The 13,273-nt window shown below is 38.5% G+C and overlaps 1 protein-coding gene across 7 annotated transcripts in view; it reads left to right on the forward strand.

Annotated features, from left to right (window-relative positions):
* LOC135500896 (potassium voltage-gated channel subfamily H member 6-like) overlaps window positions 1-13,273 on the forward strand; it is a 600,170-nt gene that overhangs the window by 344,255 nt on the left and 242,642 nt on the right. For all 7 annotated transcript variants that reach the window (XM_064792608.1, XM_064792609.1, XM_064792610.1 and 4 more), the window contains one exon: window positions 9,495-9,950. In XM_064792608.1, the coding sequence (XP_064648678.1) occupies window positions 9,495-9,950 (456 nt within the window). The remainder of the gene's footprint in view (window positions 1-9,494; window positions 9,951-13,273) is intronic.

The raw sequence follows: 13,273 nt of genomic DNA on the forward strand, positions 1-13,273 counted from the left end.
TACACCATTTGACCTCTTTGACCTTAAAAAGTAGCTGAAATCGAAAACCCTTAGGGTATGTGATGTATTTTTGCTTGGAGTACCTACCATGAAAATATCATCGAAAACAAGTCACTAATACGCGAGCATGTTTAACAATATTGGAACGGTATACCTCACACCACTCTATGTGTGCCAAAACCAGCTCATCGATGGGAAATTAAACGTTTTCTAATTTAAATATACTAGAAACTGGGCTTCAAAATCACAAAACTATCAAATATCCCATTAAATAACAGTTACATTAAATTTTAATAGACATGAAATGGGATTTCTAAACATGTGAACATCTAACTACAAAAAACGAGACGTTTTGCATTTGTTCATGTTTTTTGTTTTTTACCGCGAATGTGTAATGAAACGTGCTATAAAACTAGTTGTAGGCAGTCGAAATTGATAAGATATGAATATCCCATTATTAGACAACAAATGAAACCATGTGATACCCTTAGTCCATTAAGCAGCTACAACATATTTAACTGCTAACCACAAAATATGTGATGATGTGGAGTAGAAAAACGCTTTTCTAATACTATTCTCTACCAGTGCCATCACTTTTCTTCAAAACTGTTGAAAAGCAAAATGCGAAACGTATCGCTTTTCATGTAAATGTTATCTTTGATATTATATCTAAATAGTTTTATAGAGATCAGTAACTTTGAAGCAGTCGTTTGCTTTAAAACGGGGTGTTTCAAAGTCCTTTTGTGCGGAATTGGCTTGGGTGTACCACGTGAACCGAGAGAGCTCTGTCCAAATGCGCTTCTTTCGGAATGGTCATTGGCTTTGATGTTTAAACTATATGTTCCCTAGTCGCCTGACTCTTTATTTGAAAGACTCTAGTACACATGAGCCTCGTGGTCAGATAGCCTCTGACACCGAATTTTGTTCTGATCTGACTCACAATTTGGCCACCAGGGTGCCAAAACCGAAAAGGTAAAGAATGCAATATCTCGCTTATTAGTGACTTGTTTTCAGTAATATTGTTATGGTAGGTACTTCAAGCACAGATTCATCACATGTCATACCGTTTTTGATGTTACATACTGTAGAAGAGAAAATTTTCGGTGCATAAAATTCACTGTGTACAAGGTGTAAAGACATATGTGCAATTGTACGAGACATACTACGGTTCTGGTTTAGCAGAAAAGTTGGTAAGATCGACTAAATCAAAGACTCCCGTTAATCCGCTCTTCATCATCCGACCATTCCTTCCCAACCTCCTAAGGGTATATATTCAAGATCACATGTACACACAATTTCGTCACACAAACTTGTCAGTATCGACTGCTATCTGGTCGCAAATATTGTTTGTTAATTTTGGTACGCAGCAATATATGAATGCTATGTTTAAGCTATGTGTAAGGGGTGCTGTTTTTGTGCGCGGCTATATAAGTTGTATAAGTCATGTATTTGTTCATGCTGTCAGGAAATAAAATGCTTCTGGTGCAAAATATATTATTCTTGATACTTTTCTTTTTTTCATATAAATACTTTTGTGAACACTTGATCTAATAACTTGAATTTCTACCTTCAAGTTTTGAACGCCAGATAATAAAATTATTCAGTCTTCAAACTACTTATCCTAGTGAATTACAAAAGGTACACTTCTGGCACTTGTAGGGCCCCTCAAAAGTAACAGTATCAGTGATTTACCACTTTATTTGAAAATGTGCCACTATATATTTTCGAGTAAAAGCCTCAGGACCAAGAAAACAAAACAAAACAACATCGACTGTTCACTAATTCAAGAATATCATTCCATATCTATTTGATTGCTTTGTAGCAGATTTTGCTACTATAATGTGGTCAGATACATAATTGGCAGCCATTGATGTGACGTCGTCATCACTATGTCTGAGCGCTTAGGTTTCTTCGCACTGACTGGAACCACTTTTCAGTAGTAAATACCGCTATTTGTGGATATTTAGGAGTGGTGACATCATCAGAGCAATAACCAATCATATGTTAGCAATAATTTAGGTCATAAACGCCTGGTAGTTCATCAATAAGATCTCATTGAGCGATTAACACAGAAAATGAGTCAAAGTACACTGTGATGATCGAGTTATTGATATTGCATGCCTGCATGAATTTTGATACAAATATTTTTTACCGATCTTGCAAGATTCATGCAGTCATGTAAAACATATATTACATGTAGATAACATGTAGAAATTTTATACAATATATTTATATCAGTTGATCCTTGATGTGCACGAATTTTAGATACTTTCTATAGGTCCATGTCTCAGGTATGCAACTTTAAGAGGCTGGTACTTCGCTTCCAATTTTTAATTGCCAGCGAAGCTCATTGTATGCTGTTGTTTCTACGTTAAAGCCTTTAGTACCAGACTGCTTCTGAAAATGGTGTGAAATTATCTCAACAAGCTGTTCAACGAAGGAGTTGTTGGTTGTATTACTGCGCATGCGCACTAGTGGCAAAAGTACACGAGCCACTTTTGTCATAATCGACAGATGTCGACATGAGCGGGCAAAATAGTGCTCAGTTAATTCAGTAATATTTACAGTTTTTGATGTCGCATTACGATTTTAAGCGATCTGCAGTGTTTTGTGATATTTCTTTGCCTGATTCTGTCAGTAATTTTGATGTAAGTCAGCTTAACAAAATAATATTAAATTGGTCTCGGGTATTTATTCGAAGATGACTGTCAGGCCAGTTTTCTGCAAACAACGGTGTGTGTGAATTTTCGTGTTAGTAATCACCCTCGAAATCATGTTAAAACACTCTATCAGACAAAATTAACTCATTAGCATCAAATGAAATCATCTTAAAAATATATTTGCGGTATTAGTTTGGGGGATTATTTGGGAGAACTTACATCTTTTGAAGCAAACTTGTCACAGTGTTGCAGGTTTTGTGTTTCAAGATTTAGCGAATCCTCGACTTGGAATATTCGTCGGTGCAAAGTGTGGTTGTGTCAAAACCACCCAACCTATCTCTGGCTTGGGTTAGTTATATTGACTAACATAACAATGATAATTCTTAGCGTAGTTTGTCAGAATTTATGCAATATCCATCCCGTATGGTGATCCGAAAGTTCTGAGAAATCGGCAATGGCGGATTGCCATTTAACAGAAGAGCGAATCCAGGCCAGAATCTTTCATCACAATGTGCGTTCAAAACACCTATGAATGACTCAGAATCACCCAGGCTCCACTCATGGGTTATACCTCCAATGAAAATAATTGCTGAAACCGCTGCAAACATGTGAGGGGTTCAGGCGCAAAACCCCGTAAACGCCATTCCTATGAAAAATGAAATGGCCAGGGCCATTGTGCTCACCTCATGTGGAGGAAAGATGGATAAAGAGCATGGTATTGTGTCATGTAGTGTTAGGTTTGATGTAGGTCCAAGCAATTACAATTTCCCCAAAATGGCCAATTTACATAACATTCGACCTCTGTGACCTTGAAAAGTAGGTCAAATCAAAGAAGACCCGGGTGACACATTGAATGGTTGTTAGAATTAGATGTACCTATGATATAAAATTGGTGCCAATCAGGCAAGTCATTACTAATGGAATAATGGCATTTTGAAGAATTTAGGATTTGGCCCCCTCCCTGGAGGCCAAACGGTAAATCAGATCGCACCAAACTTCGGTACCTGAGATCACCTGACCAAGGGGTACATGTGTACTTAATTTTTGATCAATAGTCATTGCAGTTAAGAAACGTGCCATAGTTACGGCCTGACGGCCAATTTACGCCATTTGACCTCTGTGACCTTGACAAGAAGGTCAAATTAAAAACCTGTGTGACATATACTGTATGGCGGTTAGATGTACCCATGATATCAAATTGGTGGCAATCGGGCAAGAAGTTAAGGAATAATCACATTTTTAAGGTTTTTGGATTTTGCCCCCTGGTGGTCAAATGGTGAATCATATTGGACCAAACTTCGGTCCCTGAGATCACCTGACTAAGGGGTAAATGTGTACCAAATTTGGTATCAATAGTCATTGCAGTTTAGAAACGTGCCATCGTTACATCCTAACAGCCAATTTACACCATTTGACATCTGTGACCTTGAAAAGGAGGTCAAATCAAAAACCCGGACGATATATGATGCACCTTTGCTAGGAGTACCTACCATATTTTTTTCAAAATTTCCCGACTACTATTAAGGGAGATATTGCACCATGAGACGAATCGGACCGAAACTTGGTCTCCAAGGTGTCATTACATAAGGGTACATGTGTACCAAGTTTCAACTCAATAGCTCTAACAGTTACGAAACGTGCCCTGCTTAACGGACGACGGACGCCGCCGACGATGACGACGACGACGGACGACGGACGCCACGGTATGGGATAAGCTCACCTCTGCTAAGAGGTGAGCTAATGAGATAGCTGTACCAATGTACAGCTTTTGGCATGTAGATGACGTTAGTCAAATCATATTGTTGCAAAATCCCGTAAGTCCCATCGTAAATGCCTACCTTAAACCCTGTTTGTTTGCAAAACCCAGTAAACGCCACCACCATATTGGTGCAGAAACACGTAAGTCCCTGAAAGCCAATCACTGATGAACTGCATGTCACATGACGCACAAAATGGCGGCGCCCACGTTCGCAAGGCTTTCGCTGTAGAATAGCGTTTTTTTTTGTCAATTTCTGCTGAATTTACGCAAAATTAAGATGAATAAATTGGATTTTAAAAGTTTGGCTTTATGAGAGGCATTGAATTAAATTGTGGTACCCAGTACTGATTTCATTCACTTATCACAGCAGGATGGCTTGGCCTCCCAAGTGACGGACAGTCGGTAGTTTCTGGTCTATAGACTCCTGGCAAAAAACACTAACATTCAAAACTATTCACAGACAGGAATTTGTTCTTTTATTAATCCAATTTGAGTACATTGCTAACTGTGTTGTGTTCTGTTACATTTTCATGCATATTTTTCCAGTGATAGGTTTTGCAAACACAGATTTTTTGGACTTACTGAATTTTGCAAAAATAACGCATTTGGACTTACAGAGTTTTGCCGCCAATATCAATCAAAATTGCTTGATAACTAGTTTCATAATAAAGGTTAATTTTTGAAATTCTGGCCTTTTGTTTACCAACCAAAAAACTATTTGATTAGAGTAAACCAGTAACCAATGAACCTACTCCCAAACAAAAATTCTTGTTTTAAAACAATAGGGGTATTGTGGACTTACTGGGTTTTGCGCCTGAACCCCTCATGTCATGAATGCTGAAATCAACCATTTTAAAGATCATTTTCATCTCCCTCAATCACCCCTGTAGAAATGTAGTGTATTGCATGTATCAGCAGTGTGGATGACTGGTAACAAATGTATACATGGTATACAAACCTGCTAAATTATCATCAAAGGTACTGAATCTATATTCTCAATCATATCAATGACCTTCCTTGATCATTAGCACCAGTGTCTGTTGGTCTTCTACAACATGATCAGCAAAATTAAAGTGTTTTCTCAATGTTTTACAGGGATGTTTTACAGGGATGTTTTACAGGGATTAACCACAGCTGCATTCCAACGTTTTCGGTGACCACATCACAGACACAGGAGGCTGAGCATCACTCATAGAACCAAACACCTTGCACCTCAAATAGCTTTTCGACATCAGTGCTCACTCGGTCATCAGAAGAACCAGTAGATTCTTATATTTCATTCTATTTCTGTCACTGTATATTGCTTATAACTCAATAAAGAAAACATTCTGTGGCAGTTGAGATACAAAAATATCAGTGTTGTATCTCGTTTGAAACTTGTTTGATCAACAAATGATCAACAAGATTACACGTTACTGGATGTGACCATGCATCTCCTGGATTGTGACAGTCTGAGGATCACCATCGCAACTAGTAAGATTACCTTCAAATCGTAATCGCGCTCTTATAACCAGATGGAGCAAGCAAAACTCTCTGGCCATAGGCCTCTAGTTTGAATAACCCAATATAAACATAATCAAATACTTTCATTGTATCTCGTTTGAAACTTGTTTTATCAACAAATGATCAACAAGATTACACGTAAAAAATGAGTGATAATTTTGCTCCCTCTCAAGCAAATACTCCACGGCGTTGAAATGAAAGATTGTGCGATTGTGATTTTAATTAAAGATAAAAAAGAATATAAATGACACTGCAATTTTTATTGTAGATATCATTTTCATGACTTACGCAAATATATAGCTCCTGTGAATTCACATATATGATCGTACAATATGACTCTTGCTCTGATCATGTCTTTGTACACCTTTAAAGTCACATTTATATTTCAGCACATATCGCAGAGGCAAACATTGCATAACGCAACTGTGATGCATAATCTTTCATTCGATGGTAAACCTTGCCAGTTAGCAAGCTCTGCATGGCTAAGAAATCAATTTTTGATTTTGTTAATTTCTTTTTCTGTCGTCTGCAAGCCTTCTAAACTGGAACCATAGTATGTCTCGTATATGCGCACATATGTCTTTGTACTTTGTACATAGTGAACTTTTCGCAAATGCCAAACAATGGACTTATTCGTGGCAGAATATTTTCGCGAGTCAAGAATTATTTTTTTCCAAAAAATTAAAGTTGCCTATTTTGACCTCGAGCTCTCGATAGTTGTTGACACTATATCATAGATGTCTACTGTATACTCAAACCCACTGTCAACACGTCTCAATGTTTTCACACAAATATGAGCAGTAATTAGACAAAAGTCATTGAAGAGGTGTGGAATTTGTGTTTGTTAGGTGTAATTATGATGTGTGCTAATTGCACCTCGTGTACGTGATCACTTTAATTGCCTATGGTTTACTATCTCGGATCGACATAGGGGCTATGGATGCAATGCCTCTGTGGAAACATGGCAATAATGATATAGAATTCTTGCAGACAAGCAAGATATTTTTGCGGTAGGATATTTTCAGGAGCAAGACCTACTTGTGAAATTCGCGAAAACATCCTGCTGGTGAAATCTTTCTGTTCTACAGTAGGTGAAACTCGAGTGGGTTATTAAGGCAGTGAATTGTTGATTGAGGACTTGAATTGTTGTGGGAATAAAGATGTTATACAAATAAATGGTTCCATTTGAACATAAATATTTTGTGATTAGAAGTTAGACAAAGTTCTTCAGTATTATTAGGCAAATATATATAAGTATACCATCATATACAGTATCATATGTCACATGGGTTTTTAATTTAACCTACTTTTCTAGTTCAAAGAAGTCAAATGGCATAAAATTACCATTTGGCTCTATACTATAGCACATTCCTTAACCAGCATAATTTGTCTGCGAAATATCTCTACGGTGAGCACAATGGCCCCTGGGCGTTTCATTATCATATGACTTGAAACTTGGTACACTTGTTTCAAGTTCCCTCTGTAATGACACCTGGGAAACCTATGCACCCGTGAATAAGAACCTTGAACAGTTCCCCCTCACGCACTCGGCCTGATTTACCTTTAGTAGAAAATTATTTGTTCAAGATTTACCAGTGATGTCAAAATATTTGTTCAAGATTTGCATATCATTAATTTTTGCATTGAACCGGTTCGATTGGGCTTCACCAGGTGTTATATTCACGCCGGTTAAGATTCACTCATAACGCAAAATGAACATTAGGCCTACGAGGTTGCTGTTAAACTGAATAAAACTGCGGTTGAAATTGATACCAGCCCAGGATGCTCCCAGGTTCAATAGAATGAAAAATATTCAAAACAGTGCTTTACACTGATAACGCCCATACCTTTGACAAAACTTAGTTAATCATGATCAGGTTTACGCCATAACAATTGATGACAGCATGAATGCAAACCAATGTCCTTATTTCCGTCTTTTGCGTAACTACCCTGTCTGATAAGTTAGGTTGGAATCTCACTATTTTTTTTTGTAAAATTAAAAGCATTTATTGCTAAACTGATCACATGCCAGTACGTTGTGTGTACATGATTTTGTTATAGAGAGTCTAAACATACTAGTCGAGCGTTGGCAATTGTGACTGGGGTATACCTCACCAGCGACTTAATGTGTTTGAAATTGCTGCTCTAATCTGTTGTAAATATTCAAAAACTCCACAGTGTTAAAGCAATTACCACATTCAAGATCTTGTTAATTAGTTAACTTTTCTATGATAATCAACAGTACAGTTTGCTTCGATCCTTTCACACTACTATACAAGCATGTGTTTTTAGGAATCACAAAACAAATAGGGCATAAATTGTGTATCAATGGGGAAAAAAACTCTTTAAAAATGTGTGTTACTGTGTTCTCTTAAGTTTTGGTGAGAAAATGACACATCAGTTTTGAAATTACTATTGCCTGGCTGGCGCTTTTCCCGGTGGACCCGTTTTGTCGACTGATTGTCAGATTAGGAGTTCGACACCAATTCGACGGACATTCACATTCGGGCAGAATTTGTTCGTTCAGGATTCACAATGCATACACCGTTTTCGTTCAAGATTCATTTTGAGACAAGAAACGTTTGATGTTGATTCGACGCTGAATCTGCGTTGATGCTTGAGGGGGAGTTCAAGCTTCCGACTGACTGGTGCATAAGTTTGGTCCGCTATGATTCCTGTTTTTGCCACCAGGTGTCTGAAATATGCTATATCTCCCTAACCCACCATATATTTATGAGAGGTACATGTAATGATGATACATGACGTATCACATGGGTTTTTGATTTGGCCTACTTTTCAAGATCACATATCGTTAGCCTCATAGCATAATTGCCTAACTCATATTAATTTTGAAGGTTTTGAGAAAAATTAAAGAACCATTTTTTTAGACAACGCTCAGGAAATTTTTTATTCGAACTTTAACAAAAACTTATAACAGATGTATCAACATTTTTAAAACCATTAAATAAGTAAACAATACTTGAATAACACAGAAAAGTGACATATACATAAAATTTTCACATTTTGGCCAAAATGTGACTTGGGCAATTATGCTATGAGGCTAACGATATGACAAAAAGCATAAATTGGCTGATGGTGGCATGTTTTGTATTCTACCGGAGCTATTGACTTGGAATTTGGTAGATAGCCCTGTTGCAGACTAAATTTTGGTCCCTTTTGATTCCTGGTTTGGCCACCCGGTGGCTAGAATCGAAAATTAAGGGCTTGATCACTGGTAAACTTTTTTATCCTCTGTAATAAATTGACTCTGAGAGAGACGAGCCCAATGGCCCCGGCCATTTTATTAAAGAAAGTGGAAAGTCACTGATACTGTGGTTTTGAGGTGTCATTCTGAGGCGGAGTTCAAATAGCCACTGTTCTGAAATTTAAAGGGGATATATATAACATGACATCAGTGATGGTTACAAAATTTGGACACATTTTGTCATTCTACCTCCAAGAGAAAAAACTTTAAAGACAGACTGACAATTTTTTCGGTATAACCCTGTATAGGTTTCTGTGTTGAGATTTTTACGATTTTTCGCTCATGATGCTCGTCATTTTTTCTGCAGGTTCTCTCCCTTGGTGCCGATGTCCTACCAGAGTATAAGCTACAGACCCCTAAGGTTCACCGCTTCACGATATTACACTATTCACCTTTCAAGGCAGTGTGGGATTGGCTCATATTAATCCTGGTCATATATACGGCCATATTTACGCCATATGCAGCAGCGTTTCTTCTCAACGAGGAGGACCCAAAAATGGAACAAACCCACGATCCGGATACAAAAATTGAAGACCACTACAGTCGATATGGAGAACCGCTAACAATTATCGACCTTATTGTGGATGTAATGTTTATTATCGATATTTTGATAAATTTCCGAACTACTTATGTGAATAAGAACGATGAGGTTGTAAGTCATCCTGGCAAAATTGCAGTCCATTATTTCAAAGGATGGTTTCTGATTGATGTTGTTGCAGCTATTCCGTTTGATATGCTTCTATTTGGATCAGAGACAGATGAGGTAAGTGATGATATAGGGGGGCAAATTTTACTTAAAACAATCGCTAAGCTGAAAAAATATATATACTAAAATTATTATGTGCTTAAAAAATTAATTTGAGTTCCCCACCTATTTGGCATCATACCATGGCATTTTCCATATTCTGTGCCAAATTCCAAAGCAGTTGGACTTACTATATTTTGTTGAGTGTCCAGTGTCCATCAGCATCCATCTTTGTCATCTTTGTCATCTGTATCATGTTTTAAAAAAAGTGACACATTACTTAACCCTTAGGACTATGAACTTGAAACTCTTTGCACATGTGCATGTATTGCTTTTTTGGTCCGATGACCTCTGGCGCTGAATTTCGGTCTGATCTGATTCTCGACTTGGCCCCCAGGGAGCCAAAAGTAAAAACCTAAAAACTGTGATCAAACTTTATGGTAGATTCTCCTAGGAAGCAGCATGACCCTCTATATCAGATAACCTCTGATGCCAAATTTCGGTCCGATCGGAGTCCGGGGTTGGGGAGGTAAAAAGTGAAAAGGTAAAAAGTGCAATATCTCTCTTATAAGAGACCTGTTTTTAGCTCACCTCTTAGCAGAGGTGAGCTTATCCCATACCGTGGCGTCCGTCGTCCGTCGTCGTCGTCGTCGTCGTCGTCGTCGTCGTCGTCGTCGTCGTCGTCGTCGTCGTCGTCGTCGTCGTCGTCGTCGTCGTCGTCGTCGTCCGTCGTCCGTTAGCAGGGCACGTTTCGTAACTGTTAGAGCTATTGAGTTGAAACTTGGTACACATGTACCCTTATGTAATGACACCTGGGAGACCAAGTTTCGGTCCGATTCGTTTCATGGTTTGGCCACCAGGGGGCCAAACGTTAAAAGTGAAAATATGCAATATCTCCCTCAATAGTAGTCGGGAAATTTTGAAAAAAATATGGTAGGTACTTCTAGCAAAGGTGCATCATATATCCTCCGGGTTTTTGATTTGACCTCCTTTTCAAGGTCACAGAGGTCAAATGGTGTAAATTGGCCGTTAGGATGTAACGATGGCACGTTTCTAAACTGCAATGACTATTGATACCAAATTTGGTACACATTTACCCCTTAGTCAGGTGATCTCAGGGACCGAAGTTTGGTCCAATATGATTCACCACTTGACCACCAGGGGGCAAAATCCAAAAACCTTAAAAATGTGATTATTCCTTAACTTCTTGCCCGATTGCCACCAATTTGATATCATGGGTACATCTAACCACCATACAGTATATGTCACACAGGTTTTTAATTTAACCTTCTTGTCAAGGTCACAGAGGTCAAATGGCGTAAATTCGCCGTCAGGCCGTAACAATGGCACGTTTCTTAACTGCAATGACTATTGATCACAAATTAAGTACACATGTACCCCTTGGTCAGGTGATCTCAGGTACCGAAGTTTGGTGCGATCTGATTTGCCGTTTGGCCTCCAGGGAGGGGGCCAAATCCTAAATTCTTCAAAATGCCATTATTCCTAGTAATGACTTGCCCGATTTGCACCCATTTTATATCATAGGTACATCTAATTCTAACAACCATTCAATGTGTCACCCGGGTCTTCTTTGATTTGACCTACTTTTCAAGGTCACAGAGGTCGAATGTACTGTAAATTGGCCATTTTGGGGAAATTGTAATTGCTTGGACCTACATCAAACCTAACACTACATGACACAAGACCATGCTCTTTATCCATCTTTCCTCCACATGAGGTGAGCACAATGGCCCTGGCCATTTCATTAATAAAATGCTTATGGTAGGTTGGTTCTCCAAGCAAGGAATTATCACGTGTCATACAGGTTTTTGATCTGACCTACTTTTCAAGGTCACAGAGGTCAAATGGCGTAAATTGGCCGTCAGATTGTAGCTATGGTACGTTGCTTTGAACTTGAAATCATGACCATCCAGGTCAGATAACCTCTGACACTGAATTTTGGGTCACACTGATTCTTGGGTCACACTGATTCTCCTCCACGGGGCCAAAACTGAAAAGGTAAAAAGTGCGTGTATTGCTTTTTGGCTCACCATAGGGGAGTCTATACAATACCGCAGTGTCTGGCGTCTGTCGTCTGTCTCCTGTTTCAAAATCAGTGGCACATTACGTACCGGTTAGGGCTATGAACTTAAAACCTAAAACTTAATACCTTAAAACATAAAAAGTGTGATATCTTGCTCATAAGCGACTCGTTTTTGCTAAAAAAATTATGGTAGGTAGGCCTACTCCTAGCAAGGATACATCACATATTATTACATGAGTTTTTGATTTGACCTACTTTTCAAGGTCGCTTAGGTCAAATGGCATAAATTGGGCGTTTTGAGTGTAATTGTGGCAGGTAATTTCGTAACAACTAAAGCTATGAACTTAGTGCACATGACCCCCTATGTCAGATAACCTCTGACACCGAATTTTGGTCTGATCTAATTCTTAATTTGGCCACCAGGGCGCCCAAACTGAAAAAAGATAAAAATAGCATTATCTCGCTTATTTGTGACTTCTGTTTGATAATATTTCTGCGGTGGATACTCCAAGCAAGGATATATTAAATATCATGCAGGTTTTTGATTTGACCTACATTTCAAGGTCACATAGGTCAGAGTGCAAATTGAAATTGTCTGTTTGAGTGTAACTGTGACACGTTTCTTAAACGCTAAAGCTATGAACTTGGAACTTAGTACCCATGACCCCCTTCATCAAATAACCTTTGGCGCCAAATATCTGTCTAAACTGATTATCGACTTTACCACCAGGGGGCTGAAACTGACAATGTAAAAAGAGCAATATATCTCGCTTCTTCGTGAGTTGATCACATCTTTATGGTAGGTACTCCAAGCAAAGATACATCACATGTCCTACAGGTTTTTGATTTGACCTTCTTTTCAAGGTCACTAAGGTCAAATGGCATATATTGGCCATTATAGAGTGTAACTATGGTGTGTTTCTTTACCACGAACGCTACTAACTTGAAACTTGGTCAGATAACCTCTGACATCGAATTTCGCCGTTCAGTCCATCTGATTCTTGACTTGGCCAACAGGCGAAACTGAGACAGTAAAAAGTGCAATATTGGCGTCGCTGTGGCACTGCCCTTGTTTTCAGTCGGGCCCTTTTTGTCATGTCTGTGTGTTACGGCCAGTATTCAGGCATTTCTAAACAGATGTTGATGAAATTCGGGTGGTTGTTTCACTATGTGATTAGGGTGTGCGGGTTTGAAAATCATTGTCGGGGGTTCTTTTGTTTGTCAACAGTGGCCATTTTAACTGATGAAAACAGCTAAAAACGAATGTAAAAAATTAATGAAAATCAAAAATCTGTTC

The sequence above is a fragment of the Lineus longissimus genome, chromosome 16, assembly GCF_910592395.1.
Source record: "Lineus longissimus chromosome 16, tnLinLong1.2, whole genome shotgun sequence".
NCBI classification, from domain to species: Eukaryota; Metazoa; Nemertea; class Pilidiophora; order Heteronemertea; family Lineidae; genus Lineus; species Lineus longissimus.